At 41.1% G+C, this 23,677-nt stretch overlaps 1 protein-coding gene across 1 annotated transcript; it reads left to right on the top strand.

Moving 5' to 3' along the window:
• Positions 1-1,587: 1,587 nt before the first annotated feature.
• Positions 1,588-23,169, top strand: LOC145404502 (tubulin beta-4B chain-like). Its single transcript, XM_080276073.1, has 9 exons — positions 1,588-1,773; positions 10,573-10,696; positions 12,892-13,017; positions 14,545-14,774; positions 15,191-15,358; positions 19,306-19,445; positions 21,057-21,242; positions 21,506-21,626; positions 21,965-23,169. The coding sequence occupies exons 1-9, from the start codon at positions 1,717-1,719 to the stop codon at positions 22,190-22,192; spliced, it is 1,380 nt and encodes a 459-aa protein (XP_080132199.1). The 5' UTR covers positions 1,588-1,716; the 3' UTR covers positions 22,193-23,169.
• Positions 23,170-23,677: the final 508 nt, after the last annotated feature.

Below are 23,677 nucleotides of genomic sequence, written 5' to 3'. Positions count from 1 at the left end.
TCTCTCTCTCTCTCTCTCTCTCTCTCTCTCTCTCTCTCTCTCTCCTTGTCCCTCCCTCCTCCCCAGTCATTATCCTCCGTATCCTATCTTTGTCACGTCGGTCTCCGTTTCTGTCTCTCCCACTTTCTCATTCTTTCGGCTGTCTCAGAGGAACGGTACGGTTTCAACAATAACCCTGCAGTCCAGTGATGTATTTTGTATTTTATTATTACTGTATACAAGACAATTTTGTTAAAGGTAAGTTAGAGCTGGAAGGATTGGATATAGCCTTTCACAGCTACAAGTAGACATAATTTTCTTGAATATAATTTGGAGGCTTCTTGTTCGTATTTTTGGTAGGAGCATGTGGAGTCACATAGAGAGACAGACTGACAAATGAGGAAGTGAAGGAGAGTTGTGGTGTGGATGTGATAGGAGGCGTTAGGAGAAACACATTGAGGTGGTTTGGCCATGTGGAGAGGATGGAGAATGAGAGACTGACGAGGAGAGTGTGAGTGAGGGGAGGGGCGAGGAAGGGGGACGCCAAGGAAGAAATGGAGGGATGGAGTGGAGAGGTGTATGAGAGGGATGTGAGCTAGGAGCTGGGCTGTGAAATGGCGGGGGACCGACATGGAGGCGATTTGTTTGAGGCCACCTCTTACGGGATTACGGCGTCTGGCAATAGATAGATAATTTGGAGGTAACAAGTATATACTAAATACGTCATCGTTATGAAGACTAAAGTGCAGGAGTTCAGTAATGGGAAAACATATCTTCCTGGAAGTGCCACCAGTGGAATGGATTACTCTCACTTTAATCAGTTTGTTTTAACTTGGGGGAAACTGGGCCCCACCACGAATACTGAGCACTTGTTTGTTTAAATACTGGTATATTCAAAAGCTTATTTTGCGTGTTTTTTGAAATTATATATGTTGTGTGATGTAACAAGCTGTAACGTTACCTTCCCTACGATAATATCGGTCAGTCAGGTGCAAGGAGGGAAGGTCATCACAGGAAACTTTAAAAAGGGTAACATGCGGAAGGGGAAAAAAAAAAAATATCGTGGAAATTTGTCTTGTTACAGACCATACTAATGTTGACATGTCATAGATCAAACTGAAGTGCTAACTTGTCAAATATCATACCCAAGTATTGTCGTAGATCACAAGAAGTGTTGACACAGTGTGTCCCCTACGTTGTGTGCTATAGCAGAGCAGCTTTTCACGATAGGTTCACGAGATTATTCATATACTGTATAAACACTAATTTTGCCGTAAATATACTGCCCCACTGCATACTGGTATATATTTTACCCAGGAAGTGACGCATATCTTATATAAATCATGGAAATTCCCTCGGAAGTACTAATCATGTTCACGTGGTGAGGGCAGCACTTCGTTTGGTTGGCAGGCAACCATGGAAAACGTGTCGTTCATATCTTTAAGGACCGAAAACTAAAGCTTTCGGAACTGAGCACACAAAATTACAAGCCGTATACAAGGAGGTGTTTATATTATGACGTTATTGGACCTTTGGGACGATATAGAGTAGAGTGCTGCCACCTGCGAGACGCCGGGTTTAGAAAAGACGGCGCAGAGGTGCCACACACTGTGCCACTGCCAGACTTCACGTCAGTCCGCCAGGAGCCTCCGTTGGGAGTGGAAGTCTTGTGTCAGTTTGTCCCTTCGCTACCACAGTTTCTCTTAACTTCAATTACTTTTGCTTTTACCGTCAGCCATGAGGGAGATAGTCCACCTCCAGGCGGGCCAGTGCGGCAACCAGATCGGCTCCAAGGTTAGCTTGTAATGTTATAATTTTTTAAGTTGTCCGGTGAACATTCCGGTATGTGAAGACGAAATTTGTATCCGTATAACCTACCCATGTAATTTTTCTTTTATTAGTATTTTGCAAAATTTGCCTTCCCAAGATATGTTATTCAGAAGTGTTTCCGATAGGTGACTTACCTAACAAATTGATATGCACATTGTCATTCCTTGAAACAGGCTAGCACGTGTTCGGGGTCATTAAAAAAAAAAAAAAAAAAACTTGCCACATTTGTTAAGCTTATAGCTTAGATGAATTAATTGATAGGCACTGATGAAAGCTCGCATATACAGTAAGTACCAATCAAAACTTTGGTATCAGACTTAGTTTTCACAAGTGAATCCATAATTAGAATTTGGACGGTAACGACGAGGGAGCAACGTTCTGTGGGGTTTGGCGAGCATCCATTTTTTTTTTTTTTTTTTTTTTTTTTTTTTCGGCTGTGTGCTTAGCACAGGGAGTCCATTTTCCTGAATAGTTAGTGCGTGACATTCTAATTCTGATGGAGGCTGAGGGAGTCATGGAGTAGTCATAAATTACTTGGAGCAAGTTGTAACCTCTGTAGCGTAATATTTTTTCTCACAAAACATATAATTATTCTTGTCAGGCTATCAACATGGTTATAAATTGGCTGTCAGTGGTCAAAAGCCTTCGAATCCGGCAAGTGTCATTTGTTTATTTACCTAATTAATGCAAACATGAAACACCTTGCTGTATGGTATATTTGAAGAAGGAGAATTAAATAGAATTATGAGGAAAATGAAAGAGTGAAGAATCAAGAAAGGATGCTAACAATACGACACGGGAGGATTTAGAATGGAAAATAAGTGAGAGAATGGGAGGCACGTGTATCAGACTGGGAGAGTTAATTTGGAGAATGGATGAGGAAAAGTGAAGGTAACAAGTGAGAAGGCTAATATAGTAATGGAAAGGGTAGACGAATGGACAGAAAAGAATGAGAGAAGGCAGTTACGTTGAAGTGCTTAGAATGGAAGGAAGTGGAGAAATGAAATTTGAAAAGACGAATATAGTACTGGAGGTAGCAAAAGAACTGGAGTGAAGAGAAAGATTAAACAAATTTAACAGGAGTTATGAGAGGTAGAATGGCTGGAAGAACATGCTTATGGAGGTGAATAAACCATTGAGAAATTAGGAGACTAAATGAAAGTGAAGAGAATGGCGAAATAAAACTTTATAGGGTAGAGAATGAGAGAAAATGATTAATAGAAAAAGTGGAAGGAAAAGGAGAAAAACCGAGAAAAATAAACTACCACGGGAAGAGAGGGTGTAGGGTGAGGGGTACTGTGAGGGGAGATGGAGTACCGGGAAGCTGTGAGGAGAGCAGAGTGAGCTTAAAATAGAGTGAGGGGAGACCTTGAGTACTGGCTGAGGGAAGACAAGCTGAGGAGTATAGGGTGAAGAAAGGCGAGGGGAAAGGAAGGCCATGAGTACATGGTGAAGGCCGAGTTAAAAAAAAAAAAAAAAAATGAGCACAGGATGAGGGGAGGCAGCACTTGGTGAGGGGAAGTAATAAGTGTAGGCAAAGGGGAGGGGGAGCACAGTTAGGAGTAATAGAAAGATGAAGAATCCAGACGGTGAGGGGAAACGAGTGACAGAGGGAAACATGATAGAAAGGATCAACTAGCAAGGGGAGGGGAGTGAGTGAGGATTCTGAGGAAGTAAAGATAAATGAATAAATAAAGTGATTGTGAGTTAGGGGAAAGGTTGTCATTGGAGAAGAATTTACAGTATAGTGTGAAGACGAATGATTTGAGTGTGAAGACGATTGATTTGAAAATTTGAAAGAAAACAGTGTTAAAGTGTAGGAAAAGAGAAGTGAGTCGGGAGGCAGAAGAGAGATTGAGAATTACTAAAGAGATCGTGGAAAAGAGGGAAAGGAAGAATCTTCAGTGATGGGTATGGTTTTAAAAGCGAGGAAATGTTAATAAGGGAGGAAAGCTAGTATGCTAGTAATTAAAATTAGGGGAGAGAAGGAGTGTGTAGAGTGAAGTAAAAATGGTACTGATGCAAAGAAGAAAGTAGCCCCTTCAGTGTGGTGCCGTTTCTTGCATCCACCGTGTGGAATATATAACGGTATATATATATATATATATTGTGGATAGCTGTAGCTAGGCCTAAGGTGGTTAGAACTATCCATAAACGTCTTTAGGAGACTGACTTGTTACTGCCTTAGAGTTTTATTCAACTTGGAAGGTTTCGTGCCGAAGGAATTATGGGGAGTATAACTGTTAGCGAAAGTGAAGGGAGTGGGAGTAACACTTTGTTGATTTTTTGTGTATATTACGACTCCTTATCCTCTTGTATGTTATTAATGCAAACTGTGTCGATGTTTAAACTATGTAGTTAACACAAAAGAATTTTAAGGTATAATGTGTAAAATAAATTGCTAAGGAGGAGGTGTTACGAAGCCAGTGCCATAAAAAATACGAACCAAAAGAGTGGTGCGAGGGTAGAGATGTGGAGGGGGAAGCGAGAAGAGTGAAAGGGCGAGGGGAGAGCTACTGAAGAGCTGAAGTGAGTGCAAGACGAGGGATTAAGAGTACGAGGATGCAAAGAGAGTGAACATAGGAAAGGGAATGAGAGTTACAAGACGAGGAGAGTAAGTGTGGTGCGAGAGAAGGAATGTGAGGAGGGGAAGCGAAATGAGGGTCAGGCAAGCGCGAGTGAGGGAAAATGTGGCGAGAACGTGTGAGGGGAACTGGTTGTGGTAGTACTCAGGTCTGCGAGGCATGACGTCAGGAGGGTTAGAAACAGGAAGGATGAGGCCGCACCGGGAACATGATACGCACACACACACACACACACACACACACACACACACACGCTGCTACATATTTACCGGTGTGTGTGTGTGTGTGTGTAGGAAAGGAATGTTAAGGCTTATTAATAGCCCTGCTGGAAATGGCGTTGGAAAATTTGCAAGAGGGCACAAACTGAACGGCAGTTGTGTGTGTGTGTGGTGGGAGAGTTTTACAATAGTAATAACCCGTTGATTAGCCCAGATGCTGTTTCCTTCGGCTTTGAGAAAATCGTCGTTAGAGTAAAATATCGTCTGGCAAGTATGCCCATGCAAGTAGCCTAATAGGGGGATAATAAAAAAAATAAAAAAATATGCTGAAGTAAATGTTTATCGAGCAGCATGCATTTCGGAAAACTGGCTGATGGTAAACTTATTTCAGAGTACCAGTATCTGTAGGAAGATGAATTGATTATTAAGCAGAAAAAAAAAAAACACCATGAGATGTCTCCTATAAGCTGGCTAGCATTGTCTACAAGCAGGAACAATAAGAAAATACTTCATTGTACGGAAGAGGTTAAATTTAGCTGACATTAAGTAGCCTGTTTTATATTTGTGGTCTTCTAAAGTGTTGATATAATTTGACCCTTTAAAAGCCCCCTTCTCCCCCGGTATATTCTGGTGTCATTTTTCATAGTGCCGGTGAATGGAAGGCCAACAGTATAAACGCCTGTGTATACGGGCTGTTTGGTGGGTGGGTAGGGAATCTCTCTCTCTCTCTCTCTCTCTCTCTCTCTCTCTCTCTCTCTCTCTCAAAGAAAAAAATAATACCGGTAACTTTCCTTGACGTGGTATGTTTATTAATAATGTTGTGTGTGTGTGAGAGAGAGAGAGAGAGAGAGAGAGAGAGAGAATGATTATGAATGACAATGGATTAATTTTTCAGGCGAATACATTATGGTGTTTATTCATCAACCTTTTATGCAGCTCCGACTACGTTTGGTGTGTAGCCGACCAGTTAGTGAAGGAACGGGCTGGGTTTGTTATCATACCCTTTAGGAGGCCGGCGTGTGGGCCTTGGGTAAGGGATGGGGAGAGGGGGAGATATAAACAGCGATGAGTCCGGAGGGAGGGAGATGGTGAGCTGGCTTTTTGTTTTTTTTTTTTGTTTTTTTTTTAATGATAGAAGGTGATAAGTGGTGTACAGTATTCCTTAATGCGAGTGAGAGAGGAGCATGAGGGATATTGGCGAGTGAGAGTGAGTTCTAAAGTTGATGCTTATTCAACCTTCTTTATTTTATTTTATTTTTTTTTCTTATGTAAACTCTAAAACATCTGTACCCTGTGCATTCAGTCAGCTTAACCCCTTCAGTAAACTTATTTTTTCTTGCAACTCTCCGACGATTTTAATTAGTTTATCAAGGGCCTCCTGAAATGTATGAGGAGATAAAATTTATTATACTAGCAAATTAGTTACACCATATTTTCACCCCATTATGCCGATAAGTTATGTCTTGTCACAAGAATAAAAATATAATGATGGGAAGATCTTGAAAACTGGAATGTTGATATTGAGGTTAGAGCAAAGTGACAGTTTTGTTCGAAATTGTTAAGTAGTCACAAGACTTCGTGCCATAAGAATAAGGTAACGTAGTATTATCAGGTAGGGGAAGGCTTGGAATGAACTATGCCTATTTACTGCAGGAGGTCATTAAGGCTGAGAATTTTGTAGTGTTAGAAGTGGTGCCGGCCTTGCTGCTCCCTAGACGTCCCTCAGATCAAGCATGGCAGTGGTATGACTCACGCGGGTCAGGGTCGCTTGGGATTACTGCCAGGGAGAGAGATTAATGGGGTGTGGATGTGGATGGGGGATTGAACAAGGATTAGGAGGTGGAAGGGGGTTGGGGGAAGAAGTGGATGCAAGTGGAATTAGAAAGGCATGGCGGGTATGAAGGAAAATTGAGAAGGGTATGACCTTGTTGAGGGTGGAAAATACGTGGATGTGAGTGGAATGCGGATGTGGATGTAAATGGAAATATAATTGCTTGGGTATTTACGATTTTTTTTTTTTTTTGTCATGGGGGTGAGGACGTGGATGTGAGTGGAAGATACGGAAGTACCGTAAGTAGAACGAGGGTGGATGAGGATTATTAACGGAACAAGGGTGGATGTAAGTGAGGGATGGACGGAAAATGGATGAGGGTGAGGTAAGGGAAGGGAGATGGGGGGAATGGGTGAATGTGAGTGGATGGAAAATATTGTGGTGGGTGTTGAAGAAAGGGGAAGGGTTTGGTGGAGGGTAGGGAAGGCGTGGATGTGGACTTAAGGAGACTGGAAGAGAGTAAAGTGTGAAAAGTGAGAGATGGTATGTGGAGAGTAAGGGCATATGTTGGTATTGGGGAGGGAGAGTAAGGGAGAGTGCGAGTGAAGGAGATGGAGTGAAAGCTAAAGTATGGGGGAAGCAGGGGGGAGGTGGTGGCGCTGGAGAGGAAATAGGGGAGATGGTGATGTGAAGGGGGGGGGGAGTAAGGGAAGATGGTGGTGTGGGAGGGGAGTGTAAGGGAAGGTAGTAGTGTAAGGGGGAAACGAAGGGGAAGTGGCATCTGAGAGGGGAGAGAGTAAGGGGAGGTGGTGTGGGGGGGCGTGGAGGGAAAGGGTAAAGGGAGGTGGTGGTGTAGGCTAAGGGAAAGAGTAAAGGGATGTAATGTCATGGTGGGGGAGTAAGAAGAGATGGTGGTTGGTGGTGTGAGAGGGGAAGGGAGTGAGGGGAGATGGAGATTTGGTGGCGTGAGGAGAGAAGAGTGAGGGGGGGGGGGAGTCATGGGTGGCCGCCAGACGGGTGTGAGGTCATAGCTTACGTTCACCAGACACTGCCGCTTCTACCCTAGGCTGGGTTTATGCCACTTCCTCATAGTATCGTAGCAATGATAAGTTAGATAGCGGCTGTGTACCCTTTGTGTGTGTGTGTGTGTGTGAGAGAGAGAGGGGGGGAGTGCTTTCAGAGACACTGCCCTCTGTGAGAGTGAAAGGGGGGGGGGTGCTTTCAGAGACACGCTGCCGCTACGCTACTTATACCGTTTCCTTATAGCGTATTACTTTTGTGGAAAACTGGAAATTAGTGTGTGTTTGTGTGTGTGCGTGAGAATGTGACACACAAGCTAGACAGACATTTCCCAGGCAACAATACTGTACTCTACCAACTCCCAAGTGCTATTGTCAGTACGCTAGCTTAATTTGTACCCATACTTACAGTGCCGTGTGTGTGTGTGTGTGTGTGTGTGTGTGTGTGTGTAAAGCCGTTAAATCAGGCGTGTTAAATTTGGATGTTCACATCTCGACGAAGGCATTTCTGTAGTCTTTTCCTGCTGCAACCAAACGAGTTTATTCAGTATACGAGAGCCGTATGGTACTGAAAGGTTTAATGAAGACCATAATCGGTTACTCAAGGGAAATGAACTCGTTAGGAGGAAGGGAGATCAAGATGATAACAATGGCATCTGATTATATGGACAGGGGAAATAGTTATCGGCAGTCGATTGGTACCGTGCCGTATCTGTTAACGCTAAGTGGATGCGATTAATAAAAAATAAAAAAAATGAAGATTGCCACACATTATAACGTACAATTTGTTTTTTTTACTAAATTTTTATGCTTTTTTGTACTAGTGAGTCCCGTAACACTTGTACAGGGATATGTTGTCGATAATGATCTAACCCCAGTAGTTCAAAATGATGTCTGACCCGGAAGTGTGTGCTCTCCGTGTCCGACCAAAGACGTTATTTGTACTTTATTGTTGGTGCTGCTGGACGATATGTGTATATTCAGCTTAAGGTAACCTCCCTTGGTAGTTAAGGTAATAGGAATAAAATTTGTAATATGTATTCAAGCCAGTGGGGTTAACAAGGCGTAACTTCTTATTTGCTGACGACAAGCCAGAAATAGCAGCAGCAAGCCGTAGCCACAGAACACTCCACGCATCACTTCATTCCTTCTTTTTTGAGAGCTGGGAATGTGGAGTGCTTTAAGTCTGCCAAGCTTAGCGTCCCAAGGGGGATTAGAGGCTTGAACACGGGAATTTCTTTGGTTGGAGCAGTTGGGTATTTATTTTGGTTGAAGTACACGGAAGTTTGGGTTCATTTTTACATTAACGTGACACCATGCGTGCATTGTTTGGGTATCATTCCACGATGTATAATTTGTAGTAAAAGATCAAGCAATATGAATCGTTACTTTTGAGTACAAAGTGGAGAATGATAGTATTTTCAAATGGCTTCATGGCCTTGACTTGTGGTGGCTGCTCTTTTGCCTTCAACATATTCTTAGAAGTGTTGTTTTAGCAGCTTATTCACATTAGGAATGAGTAATTATGTAAAACACATCCATTTACATGTATTAGGCCTTCACTGGTGAAAATTTTTATATATTTTGACTGCCTTTAGCGTTTCTTTACTAGATAAGAAGGTCCCTCAAAATGGATTCGCGTAACTCATCACCATGATAACGATATCCATTTATTTCCACCGTACCTCCAGACGATTTTCTTCAGCATAGAAAGGACGTCCTGTAATGGTACTCAGAGAGCTTGGAAGATCAGTCTTTTGAACGGTTATGCCTCTCGATAATGTTGGCCATTTGCAAATATGTACTGCTAGCTTGTATAATGGTGATAACTGATAGGCTTGGAAGGACAGACATTATTGTATATATGTGTGTCAGCTTACACCAGAACCGTTCTGCAACACCCACTAGATATTTTCATTAACATTCATTGGCTGAGCTTTCACACCTTTGTTACGAGGGAAATCGGTCAAACAGGATACAGTACAGTATATCTTTTTAGTGACAGTAAGAGTAAAAAATACAAGTTATTGTGCTAAAGGAGTTAGCAGAATAAAATGCAAACGCCCTTATCGTGGTGAAGGGGTTAAATACAGTGATGTGATGGGAGGAAGCAGCTGTGAGGACGGCAGAAGAGTTAGGGGGATGACTGGCTGGCACACCGCTGGGAGGAGGATGTCTATTCCTGGTGGGCCGTCTGACGTGCAGAGGCAGGTTCACTCACTCCCCCACCACTATACACATGCTCACATGCTATTTTAATCCACATTATCCTTATCATCCTCTTATTTTAGCACTACAGTGAGCACGTGAAGGCTGTAAATCTGATTAAGAGAATGTAAAGGTATGCTCGAACAAAATCCGTTTAGTGCACAGTTCACAAATGGTCATTCAGAGTGGATAGGACCGTATTGTAATGGTAAGATACCTACTGCCGCCGTATTATTAAATTAACTTTGACATTGGGATGTGTTCTGTGTGACGTGGGCCAGGTTAAACTGTCTGGATGCTTCATCCATTGAAAGGCTTGGTTATGTTAGCCAAAGTATTTTTCTGCCTACTCTGTTTAGCCGAATTAGCCTGAACTGGTTTATATTAAAACGTTTATGTTAATTACAGTATGGTTCAGTGCCTTCCAGCTATCAAAGTGTTATTGGTATTCATAGTCAGCATTGGGTGTTGTTGGTTTTGGTACAGTGTTATGCATGGAGTGCCATTGGTGTTCATACTTTTTTTTTTTTTTTCTGACGAAAGTTGGCCACTCCAAAAACTTGAGTACTATTCGTGGTTGCCTGCAATTTGATGAGCCTTTGCAATGAGGTTAGAATGAGTCTCCTTAGTTACTCATGAAATTTATCCTTTAATCTAATGTCACAGATGTTCATAGCAGCACAGTGTACTTTGACTACCATTGGTGTTCATATTATACATAATGTAGTTTGAGTGTCACTAGTAGTTTACATACCAGTAGTTAGCCTTGAGCATTATGGTACAGTATTCATAATGTGTGTTGAGTGTCATTCTATCCATATATAGTGTGCTTAGAGTGTCACTGGTATTCATATTTAGTGTCCTTTGAATGTCGCTGATTTTGTTCCAGTGCTTTTATTGTGACAGGTACTGCATTGTTTGATTTGAATGCAGTAGGTATTTATAATGTGCTTTCATTCCAGTTCTGGGAAGTAATCAGTGACGAACATGGTATTGACCCTGTGGGACAGTTTAACAAGGAAGAGGATGAGTTCGTTACTTCACTCCAACTGGAAAGGATTAATGTCTACTATAATGAAGCTACTGGTATGTTGGTGTATAAGACATTTTGTCTATTTATATGTTTATAATAAGTTCCACTCACTCAGGTGTATTTTCCATTACCTTTATTATACGGGGAACTTTAAGATATAATTACCACTAGAATTGTATAGGTTATTATGGTACAGAAGTATTTGGCATAAATTTCAATTTTGAAAAGTTATTTTTGTGGTGCAGTATAGCCTATAAATGTAATGCTGCTTCTGATATACACGAACTCTATTATATTATTATATGGAGAGCTGGACACCACAATCTAAAATTCAACTCCACAGTCGCAGTTCCGCAAAAAATCGGAATGTGCAGTTCCGCTACCTCAATACCGCAGCCTCAGTTGAGCTTCACAGTTTTCAGTACAAAGTGCACAAACAGGGGGGTAAATCGATTGGTAATGTAGTGAATTACTGTATTTATAATTATGACGAATTTCCCACAGTGACAGTCACTGTGACCCTCACTACTCACTAGTAACTCCATTCATAACTTAGACCACTTCTCAGAGTCCTGTCTGACTCAGAAGTTCAAGTTCAGAAGTTCACATTTGTGACACTTGACAGTTCTTCACACCGACACGTCACAACTGTGCATGACTAGCTATGCGTGCCACAAAATTTACTGTCATGCTGGCTTATAGTATATCGTATCGTATCGTATCAAATCATTTCTCCCGGTATTGCCCAGCTTACTGCTAACTGACGCGGCGACGCCTCATCCGCCGCCGCTGCTGGCCGGGAATCCTGTTCAAGCTTGATATGCGTGAGTCATGCTGTAGCCTGTTCTAACCGACACCGACCGCCACGTGGGAAATTGCGGACAGGATTGTGATTGCGGAACTACTTCCGCAACGCAATACCGCAAGTTTCGGACGAGTTTGCTGCAATCGCAGTTCCGCAACTGAAAACGTACTGTCCGCTATTGCAGAAATTGTGGATTGCGGAGGTGATTGCAGAGGTGCCCAGCTCCGATTATATGTAGTCTACCTGCAGGTAATGCTGCACTGAGTGGCAAACCAAATGGTCTTTGGGAAATCATTCATGACATTGCTGGTAACCTTAACCAGTCTTTGAGGTAGGATGGAAAGAATATTGCCGCTCTTATCCCTGTGTGCTTGTTATTGAAAAGGGAGAGGGTGCTAGGGATTAGGAATCCCATGTACCTCTATTCTTCCCTCAGTTTTTTCTGAGTCATCATCAGAATGAAAGTGCAGTAGCTGATAAAAACGCAGATGCAGACGATAATGAGTTTTGAGGAGTGGAGTAGTAAAGGTCAGTAAATAGGGGGCAAATGGATTTGGAAAGCTTGTCGTTTGCATACTGGGTGCATGGATAGGCATACTAAAGCTAGGTGTGGTGTTGCTGCGGTAGCTACTAGTACCCGGTAAGAAAAATATAGTTTGGTGAGATAAACATAGGTTGAAAGAGTGGTGAAAGAAGAGAGAAACAGTAAGTGGCAAGGGTGGATGTAAGAAAGGGGATTGAACGGAGGGGAAAAAAAAAAAAGGAATAATGCTGTGACTTTCAAAACACATGAAGAGATTATTAAAGAGAAAAAAGAAAGGGCATAAGAAACACGTAAAGGGGTCATTATGGAGAAAGAACGAGATAGCGAATTGATGATTAAGGAAGAAGAATGAATGTTGGTTGCTCTGAAAATAGGAAATTGTTTTGGAAAGAGGTGCAAAAAATAGAAATTAGTTCAGGAAAAAAAGTGTAAAAATGTGAGGAATGAGAGTAATGGAATACTGAAACATGGAAACAAAGAAAGCAGCAAAAGAGAAGAATATTTTGAAGGGCTTTTGAATAGGAATGATGGGAGCACTTGTAAATATGATTGATACTGATGGTACACAGAGTAGGAATGTGGTGTGCCTGAGAATATGACATTGACAAAAGCGAAGATTATTTTGAGAGGGATTGAAGAATGGGAAGTTACCAGGTGTTGAGGTGTATGCATAGTAATATCTTATGCAGTAAAGGTTTTTAGGGAAGACACATGCAATATAGATTTTCTGGGGAAGGAGAAAACTGTTAATTAGACTCTGTACGGTACAAATTATTGTCCATGATCTGGCAGATGCCATATCTAAGGCTTAAACTGTCTCAGAAATGGCCACTAATTTGAGTTATCTTGTGCTTAAAGCTGCCAACAAAGAGCATTTTGACGACCTACTTGTGTTGCAGGTGGGAGATATGTGCCCCGTGCTGTACTGGTTGACCTGGAACCAGGCACAATGGAGGCAGTCAGATCTGGACCAATTGGCAAGATCTTCAGGCCGGACAACTTTGTCTTTGGCCAGAGTGGTGCTGGTAAGTTAGCTGTATTTTAATTTTATTTACTCGTATTTTTATGTTATTTTTTGGCAGGTGGGGGCGCTCACCATCCACTCACTCAGTGTAGTGCTGCTCTCGGGTGTCTGCCTTTTCCTCCCCACCCTCCTTTCCTTCCTTCCTCTTCTGTCTTTCTTTACTTCATTCTTTCCTCATCCTTCTGCCCACGGGTGACTTCACGCTCCCTCTTTTGTCTTTCTTTCTTCTCATTCTTTCCCGTTCCTTCTGCCTGTGAGTGACTCTGCACTGAGTGACAAGCGGAATGGTTTCCTGTACACCAGGAAACCATATACTATGCTGGATGGTAACCATATAACCAAATTATGGCGCCTGGTGGTTTAGTGGGTAATTGTGGCGCTCCAGTCGGATTGAACCGGTGAAGGTTTATATCCAAGGGGTGATTGGGGTCACTGCTCACGTAATGCCACTCAGGGATGAATGAGGCTGGTCACTCATCTTAAATGTCAGGACCAACTTGCCTATCCCCGGGCTTCTACGTTCCTCGTGGGGCCAAGTAAGATTGGACGATGGATGAATGGATTTGTTATTGGTCATGATAGTATAATACAGCTAACTAACTAAGTTTTGGCATAGTTTCATTTTGAAGCCATCTTTGAGGATGCCGTGCACACTTGTTTGTTTGTAAAAACATAAATTGAAAATCTAGTTTTTCATACTGCACTGTATTTCTTTTTGCATGCCTTACCTTTCATATACCGGATTTCGTCTTAATAGTAAGTTATTCCTATTATCTCGTAGGTAGTTGTTCTTCATATTGTCTAGTAGGTAATTCTGAAGCTGCATGTGGACAAATCTATTTATCAGATGAAGCAAGGATTCTGGGAAACTGAATGGTGAATGAAAGGCGTGTGGTCTATTTCACTGGGCTTGATGTTGATTATGGTAGTTATGCCTCTGTCTTATACTGTACTTTCCTTTTCTTGCCGTTCTTTAACGTACCTCACTCCACCTTCAGGTGAGAAAATAGGCAGGACAATAATGAGTACTGTATTCCGAGTGTACCAGTACTATTTTGTAACTTTTCCCTCAGAAAGGAAGAGAGAGGTGAAAAGATTAGTAAGAGAGAGTAAGAAGAGAGTGGATGAGGAATTTGGAAGGAATTTGAGTGTAAAGCGGAGGGACTGTAAGAAAATGTTCTGGAAAGAGGCGAAGAGAGTAAGACAGGGTGGCAGTGAAGTTAGTAGGGGAGTGAAAGATAAAAATGGTAGATTACTAGTGGAGAAGGGAGAAAAAGTGAGCAGATGGAGAGAACACTTTAATGAAGGTAATAATTTGTATAAACCCGTGATAGCAAAAACCGAGTGTCCTTTTATACTATTGGCAGTAGATGTCAGTAATAATGTGCTATGCTGTGCTTTGATGCTGGAACTTAAATCAGAGAGTATCATGTCTACAGTGTACTGAGTCCATGTAACTGCTGAATATGTGTTGCCATTTGGTATTGAAATTCAGTTTAGTTAATGTACTGATTGCGATGTTCTGCAGGCAACAACTGGGCCAAAGGGCACTACACTGAGGGTGCCGAGCTGGTGGACTCTGTAATGGATGTAATGAGGAAGGAAGCGGAGAACTGTGACTGCCTGCAAGGTTTTCAGCTGACACATTCTCTTGGGGGTGGCACTGGCTCTGGCATGGGCACATTGCTCATCTCCAAGATACGTGAGGAATACCCCGACCGAATTATGAACACATTTTCTGTCATTCCAAGCCCAAAAGTAAGTACATTGCTTGCTCAACTCTTGCCAGTATGTTGGTGTTCCAGAATTTGTTTGGAAGTCATACAGTTACCATGAGAAAGTCAAGCAATTACCAAATAACTAAAATCTGCCTGGTATGTGATGATAGGTGACCATTTATATTGTAAGTATTATTACCAAACAGGTGTAATCCCTGTGTACAGTACAACAAAGCCTGATTTTCCTTGCATGTATACCAGGTACCAGTCTTTGTATCTTCAAAGTCTAATTATGCAAGGGTAAGGAACATATCAGTATTAATAACTTTGTGTACAATTAAGTTGTATGTTTTTTTATGTTTGCTATACTAGCTACATTTTAAAAATATTTCAAGATGATAATAATCAAGTATAACCCCCGCCCCTTATTAATATTTTTATTTTATTTTTTAATAGGTGTCAGATACAGTAGTGGAGCCATATAATGCAACACTGTCAGTGCATCAGTTGGTGGAGAACACAGATGAAACCTTCTGCATCGACAATGAGGCACTTTATGACATCTGCTTCAGAACCCTAAAGCTCACTTCACCCTCATATGGTGACCTCAACCATCTTGTTTCAGTAAGTGATTAATGATGTTTACATTACCATAGGCCACAGTTATCAGTTACCCTCTTAGTGTACCAGGCCAGATTTAGACCTGAAATTTTAAATACTATCTCTCTTTTGCCAGATGCCTTAATGCCATAAGGGATGGCCACAAACAAATTGCCTCCACGTCACCCTGTCTCCCGCCATTTCACTTTCCTGCTCCCAGTTCACACACACCCTCTCATTTACCTCTCCACTGCATCCCTCTCTCCATGTAACTCCACACTCTCATCTCATGTACTGTAATTCATTTCCATTTCTCTCGCTCCTTACGTGTGTCCTTCTAACAACGTCTAAGTTTCACATCCATGCGTTAGAGTTGGTATCACAGTACTATCATGTTGTGACTTTTTTACTTCCATGCTCACTTCCGTTATCACTGCTTTCAAAGAACCAGCAACCTTTCTTCCGTATTGTATCCTTTCAAGCACTTCATCCTCCAAACTTCCATCCTCAATCATCAAGTACTTAAAGGCACTCACATTTTCCATTTCCTCATTATCAAACCTCACTGTACATTCAGTGACTTCATTTCTCTTTAAGACCATAACTTTGCTTTTCCCTACATTCACCTTTACATTCTGTTTCTTACATACACTCCCAGACTCATTCACCAAGCCTTGCAGTTCCCCTTCTTCGTAATTTAACAATACAGTATCATCTGCAAACAACATTACAGGAAGTTTCCACAAACTGCCCTCTCTTATTAGGCCTGCTCCAACATTCACTGCCCTACCTTGTATCTCTTTTATAACCCCATCCATATACAGACTGAACAACCATGGAGACATGACACATCCCTGTTTCAATCGAACATTCAGGCAGAAAAATTCACTTAGCCTAGTTCACTATCAACATGCATTGCAGCCTGAGCACCCTCACACATATTCCTCACTGAACACAACAACTTCCCATTTACACCATATATTCTTAATATTTTCCATATTCCTTGTCTGTCCACCTTGTCATATCTATCAATCGCCAGGCTTCTTAATCCCACAAGGGGTGGCCACAAACAAATTGCCTTCATGTTGCCCCGGCCCCCGCCATTTCCCTGCCCTGCTCCCAGCTCACACACCCCTCTCTCATATACCTCTCCATTCCATCCCTCCATCTCATCCTTGGCCTCCCCCTCCTTCTCACTCACATACACTCTCCTCGTCAGTCTCTCACTTCATCCTCTCCACATGCCCAAACCACCTCAGTGTGTTTCTCCTAACGCTTCGTATCACATCCACATCCACACCACATCGCTCCTTCACTTCCTCATTTGTCAGTCTGTCCTCCATGAGACTCCACATGCTCCTCTCAAAGAACTCATTTCCACTGCTCTCACTCTAGACTTCTGTCCCTCCAACAAGGTCCAAGCTTCACTTCCATACGTTAGAGTTAGTATCACAATACTGTCATGTAGTATATAACTTTTTCACTTCCATGCTCACTTCCCTGTTTCTTATCACTGCTTTCAAGGAACCGGCAACTTTTTTCCCTTGTGTTTAAATACACTATTATTATTATTATTGTTGTTGTTGTTATTATTATTATTATTATTATTATTATTATTATTATTATTATATTATTATATGGGTAATTAAGGCGCCTCAGTCGGACTGAGTTGGTGCAGGTTTTTATCCAAGGGGAGGTTGGGGTTTATTGCTCACGTAATGCCACTCAGGGATGAGTGAGGCTGGTCACTCTCGGCTTAAATGTCAGGACCAACTTGCTTAGCCCCGGGCCCTTACACTCCTCATGGGGAGACACTGAATTAGATGATGAATGAATTAAAAATATTATTATTATTTTGAGGTAGGTGGGGGCGCTCTCCATCCACTCACTCAGTTTAGTGCCGCACTCGGGTGGCTGTCCTTTCCTCTCTTCTTTACTTCCTTTCTCTTACGTCATTCCTTCATTCTTTCCTCTTCGTTCTTTCTTTGGGTGACTCTACACTGAGTGACAAGCCAATTGGTTTCCTCTACACCTGGAAACTATTTACTATGCTGGATGGTAACCATATAACCAGATTATGGCGCCTGGTGGTTTAGTGGGCACTTAAGGGGCTCCAGTCGGATTGAGCCGGTGTAGGCTTATATCCAAAGGATGGTTCGGCTTTCTTGCTCACGTAATGCCACTCAGGGATGAGTGAGGCTGGTCATTCTCATCTTAAATGTCAGGACCAACTTGCCTAGGCCCGGGCTCCCACGCTGCTTATGGGGCAACACTGGATTAGATGATGAATGGATTATTATTATTATTATTATTATTATTGTTTGATAACAGTTTTCAGGTATCATGAGCTGCATCCTATCACTGTTTGGAAGTAGATAACACCCATTTTGGGGGGAGGAAAAATTAAACGTGCACACTAATCGTTCTTTGCAGTGTGAATGTAATTTATTTTGGGCACATCTAACACCATTGAACAAATGGATATTTCTTGATTCATGGCGGTGTGTAAGTACTGTACTGTATGTTTCAAACCCCTTCAGGGTTGTATCATTTGCATTACATATACATTTAGAGACCATTGACCATGCTTCATGTCTGGATCTTCATTGATGACAGTTCTCCAGTTGTCAGACCCTTGAGCAACTTTCCAACTCCATCCCTGTCTCAGAGGTCTTTGAGCAGGACCTTATCCCACAACATAGGTCCATCTCTGGGCATTCTTCCCTCCATATTCACACCTGTGACTCTACTCAACCAGTCCCCCCTCCCCTCCACATGTCAGCTGGCCTAAACCCTAACTTGTTGGTTTGTATCTTACCTCAAATAGCTGCCATACCTCTCAGGCCCAATCACTTGAGGTAACATAATATACAGTTTTCATTTCCGTTATTGAGTGATGCCCTATTCCTCCATCGCATCAGCATTCTCGTTTCTCCGTTCCAGTCTGCTTGTATCCTCTTTTCCTCCTGGTCATGTCTCACTGCCTTACTATATAAGATATTTTTTACATGTTTTGCAGAGTTTCGTTAGCATAAAAGGAGAACCCTTTTATAGTCATGAGAGGCAACAGTGTCCTGTACTTCCATTCTCTTCCTATTGTAGCAATGGAATTAGCATTTACTCATCCTTGTTACACTCAGCATTTCCTCAAGGCAACGGAAATCCTCCATGCATTACAAGTGCCTGTCACCCCAAACCACTTTCCATTTTATCATCCTTAGTCGGAACACCGTATAATTAAAAAGTTGAATATCCATGAGGAGAAGAGCTCGTAAATACATTTTTGTCTCTTAAGAAGACATACCTGGTACTGAATGTCAGAGTAGACTTAGTGGTCCTTCTTTAAAAGCACCTAAACATGAGCCCAAGAGGTATTGGATGGATAGGAGGGTGGAAGATGTGGAAATTGATACGGGAGCATAATGTGACATCAGATCCAAGTACTTGAAAGATGATAGGAAACATTATTATTCTGGGTGTTAACATATTCATGTTAACCTTTCATCTACGTATAGCATTCCGGAAATGCCGGTCAGTAGACTGCTTCGTATATTCTGTAAGAGGCGCGTGAAATATTGTGAAATTTTCGGTCATTTTTTGCGCCTACTGCATGCTTATGCTTGGTGCATGGGTCGCGAATCGTCAGTGTGGAGTATAAACATTGTCTGACCAAATTATTATCATGTTTGGTTAGGTATAACTGGGCCAAAACACATGATGAAAATACGATTTTTTTTTTTTTTTTTTTTTTTTTTTTTTTTTTTTTTTGGTTTTCCCTCACCACGGGCATAAGAAATGTTTAGGGCTGCTGCAGCCCAGATGGTTAAAATAACCTACTGTTTCCAGATCCCTCCTGACTGCTATCTTTGTTCATCTTTCTTTATTTCTCCTAAAAGCTATATTCTGGACATATTGCTTCTTTTCTGTACCCTGTCATTCAAACCATACTGACCTCAGTACTTGATTTTTAGGTTACCATGTCTGGTGTGACCACATGCCTTAGGTTCCCTGGTCAGTTGAATGCAGATCTGAGAAAGTTGGCAGTCAACATGGTGCCCTTCCCCCGCCTCCACTTCTTCATGCCTGGTTTTGCTCCACTGACCTCCAGAGGGTATGTGTCATTATCAGAATAAAACGAATGATCTGTAAATACATTTCAGTGTGTTTCGGAGACTAGGAATGTGATGGAGAATATCTGATTATGATGATTATTTGGTATTTGAGCAAGTAAGAATGTACATGTATTCGACATAGATTAGAGAAAGGTTACCGTAAGAAGGTCGAAAACTGTGTTGAGAAAACGTAATAAACATCCTGATCATAATTTTCTCGTATACTTAGTAAAGATTAGACGAAGTAGGGCCAAAAAACAGGGAAAGAGAAAGTACAAAAGTTGGAGGACTGTCAGTATCATGCCCAGTAATAGAGTCTATTTCACATACACCTGCCAGACAAAAGTCAGTGCATTGACTTGAAATCATTGTAACCATCCACCGTCTTACTGGCCTATAAAGCCTCCTCCCACCTTCAAACTCACTCACATTTAGCACACTCTTTTCACTCCCCTAATTACATAAGCACACACTTTTCAACGGCGTTGCCCACAGACAACATTGCTGCACATCTTTCACAAATCACATTATTTCTTATACTACCTGCTCTCTGCTCTCCACATATTTTCCTCAAATACCCCTTCACCACTGCTCTAACTGAATCTTAGTTTCATGCCACAACAGTCTCACGCCCATATAGAAATATAGGTACTATAATATATCCACTTCTCTTGGAGCTGCCCTGCTCAGATGTCTGCATCATATCAAAGCCTTCAAAACACCACTTTCTCTCCCTGTGCCAATCTACTTTCCACTTCTTTGTACATTTACCTTTCTTCTCTATCACTTCACCTAGGTGCATGGGCTTATCTCCCTCACCACTCCAAGTCTCTCCATTGAGATCCTTGTTTCACTCTAACACTAATATTGATAGTCACGTAGACATGCACCTAACCTTACATAGGTTAGACTTCCATCATAAAAATTATGAACAGCATTCCATTTGCTTTCCATCCACATTGTATATACACAAAACCATCCACAGTCCTTTCCGTTTTCTTTGTCATCACTTTTTCCAGATTCATAAATGCCATAAATACCCATTTCATCAGTCACCAGGTCTCTGTGTATTCCTGTGATAGTTCTTTCATATACTGTACCTTACCTGCAACACTCAGCTGACTTACACTCAACCTCATTGAATAATTGATGTTATTGTTGGCTGTATTCATTTACTGGTTAATAATAATATGCAGATCTGAGTGAACCTGTCAGATTATTTAATCTGACTATAAATCTTTCTCTTATTTACTGTATGTTGTACTGTGCTTTATATACAATATATCAGTACTGATGATTTGAAAAATATCATTATTGTGTCACACTAGTTATTTCATACTGTGTGGCAAGTCGCATGATTGACAAATAAATTACAGTGTAATTATTTACTTTAAGTCAATGCCATTGCAGGCAGTGTGTCAGTACCTGTACAGTATTAATGCCATTGCAGACAGTTTGTCAGGACAAGTACAGTATGTTCATTTCATTGGCAGTACAGATTACGTTTGTTAGCAGGTGCCACATGCACTGTCTGTGTCATAGAACAGCTTATAATAAACATGTGTGGCTTCTTATGATACAGTGTGAACTGCATAACCTTTCTTTGCCAGATCCCAGAGCTACCGAGCATTAACTGTACCAGAGCTGACACAGCAGATGTTTGACAGTAAAAACATGATGACAGCGTGTGACCCCCGCCATGGCCGCTACCTCACAGTGGCCTCCATATTCAGGGGTAGGATGTCCATGAAGGAGGTAGACGAACAGATGCTCTCAGTACAAAACAAAAACTCCAGGTATGGTTCATGATTTATGGTCTGTAGCCTGTATTACACTCATAGATTGGCAAGGATTCTGGTAGTACAATGCAGTACATTTCAGCAGTTAACTTGATAGCTGTTATCTCATTCTAAGATGATTCTAGAACTAAATTAAGCTGTGAATTTTTGTGCTCTGGAATAATGCAACATGGAGTAGTTTATTGTTGCACCATAGGTATGGGTCACATTATGTAAATAAAAGTTGAGGTTGTAAAATATACTTTCTTTATTTATTTTAGTTACTTCGTAGAGTGGATTCCGAACAATGTGAAAGTTGCTGTTTGTGACATTCCACCAAAGGGACTCAGAATGTCAGCCACATTTATTGGCAACTCTACTGCCATACAGGAAATATTCAAGGTAAACAATTTTAGTGCATTATGTAGAATTATTATTGTTGTTGCTCTGTTGATTTTCATCAAACAATAATTGCATGTAGATGATGGTGTTGTTTGTAAAAAACTAGTTCCTTGTAAAGTGTTCATTATAAGGGAGTATATCTTTTGAAATGTCAGAAGCTTGCTTTGAAAAGAAACTTAATGCATGCCAAGCCGTTAATGATGCTATGGCTAAAATATGTTGTCCTTGTATTGCCAAATCAGGATTGAAATTTTGCATGCCTGGGTACAAAACTCTGTTCATTAAATGACCTGCAAACTCCTTCCAGCCAAGTTAGTCCTCCCACCTCCTCTTTACAGCGTATCTCAGAGCAGTTCACAGCCATGTTCCGTCGCAAGGCCTTCCTCCACTGGTATACTGGGGAAGGTATGGATGAAATGGAATTCACAGAGGCAGAATCGAACATGAACGACTTAGTCTCTGAGTATCAGCAGTACCAGGAGGCTACAGCAGACGATGAGGAGTACCCAGATGAGGAGGAGGAGATGATGCCTGAGGAGGAGATACCACCTGAGCCTCAGCAATAGGAAGATAGGTAGAGAGTCGTAGGATTGGGTGTGGATGAAGAAAGTGAAGGAAGAGATTTTGGAATTTTAGAGTTAGTTGTCAAGTGAATTATCTAATGTTACAGAAAAAATGCTGAATAACTAAAGGAGGGGAATTTAGTATACTGAAGAGTGAAGGGAGAGGTGTTGTGGAGATAGAGGACGAGGGTGATTTAATTAGGCTTCCAAGAAGACCTTAGGAAGTGGGATGCAGTAGATCCAGGGAAGTAAAGTAGCAAAGGAAAGAAAAGATAAAAATCAGGGGAAGGGATATGAGGCAGGGTTTGGTTGGGTACTAAAAAGGGGGGGGATAGGGAGAATGGAGATATGTGAAAGGTAGAGTTAGAGGTATAAGAGGAGTGATATAGCTTCATCAGAAGTATTGATAGAGGAGAGTTGGATAGAATGAAAAGTAAATTATCAAGGATAAAAAGGATAACATCCAGGGCAAAAAAAAATAATAATTGAGAGAAGTACACACCAAGGAGGAGATACAGAGATAGTTAAGAGAATAGAAGTGATGAGGTTTTTAGAATAGAAAATTAAGCAAAACCCAAATGAAGATGAGATACCCCACATCACACTACTTGTATTTTTAATCAAGAAGTCAATTAAGTTCCGTCCTTGATAAAAGAATGTAAATATTACTACTTTATTTGTTCTGGTCACTGACAGTGTAATATTGTAGTCAAATTAACTCCTATAAATAATTTGTTCCAAATATATCAGGCCCAGTACCACTGACATATTGGTAATGGTCAGGTATTGGGTTCCAGAATATGGTGTATTTCTGTCGTCAATGTAGTCCATACGTGACAAGTTTACAAAGTAGTATTTAATTTTCTTAGTTACTGTACTGTATTGTAGTTCCAGACTGAATTAGCTTTAAGTAAAAAGTGTTGTTGTCAATGTACAGTAATATGATTTTTTAAGGGTATTGAATAAAGTATTTAATTTGCTGTAGTTTTAGGTATAGCTACTGTAGCACTTATTATTTGTATTTCTTTTTCTTTTTCTTTTATTTTGTTTTTATTTTTTTCCTGAGATGATAAAGTTCAATAGTAAAGTCTAGTAACGGATTCGCTACGTCGTCACTATCTGCAATACAATCAAGAAGACTGGTTTACAGTACCAGCCTTTATATTAAAGATATATATTGCATGTTATTTGTTAAAGTATTTGAAATACATGTTTGGGAACAAACCAGCAAACCCCAGCAATGCACTGCCAGTAATTTATGTGCTCTTGTCTTTAATACTTCTTAAGTTTTTGAATGACTACAAATATTACCTTCAACAATTTTTGTTTGTTTCATATTTTTAGCAATTGTGGTAGGGGGCACTCCACGTCTACTCACTCGATGTAGTGCTGCTTTGGGTGTCAGCCCTTTCCTCTCATCCATCCTTCCTCTTCTGTCTTTCTTTCCTTCATTCTTTCCTCTTCTGTCTTTCTTTCCTTCATTCTTTC

The sequence above is a fragment of the Coenobita brevimanus genome, chromosome 63 (assembly GCF_032717465.1).
Source record: "Coenobita brevimanus isolate Jiangsu-jjx chromosome 63, ASM3271746v2, whole genome shotgun sequence".
NCBI classification, from domain to species: Eukaryota; Metazoa; Arthropoda; class Malacostraca; order Decapoda; family Coenobitidae; genus Coenobita; species Coenobita brevimanus.
This window is presented reverse-complemented; position numbering and strand designations above follow the sequence as displayed.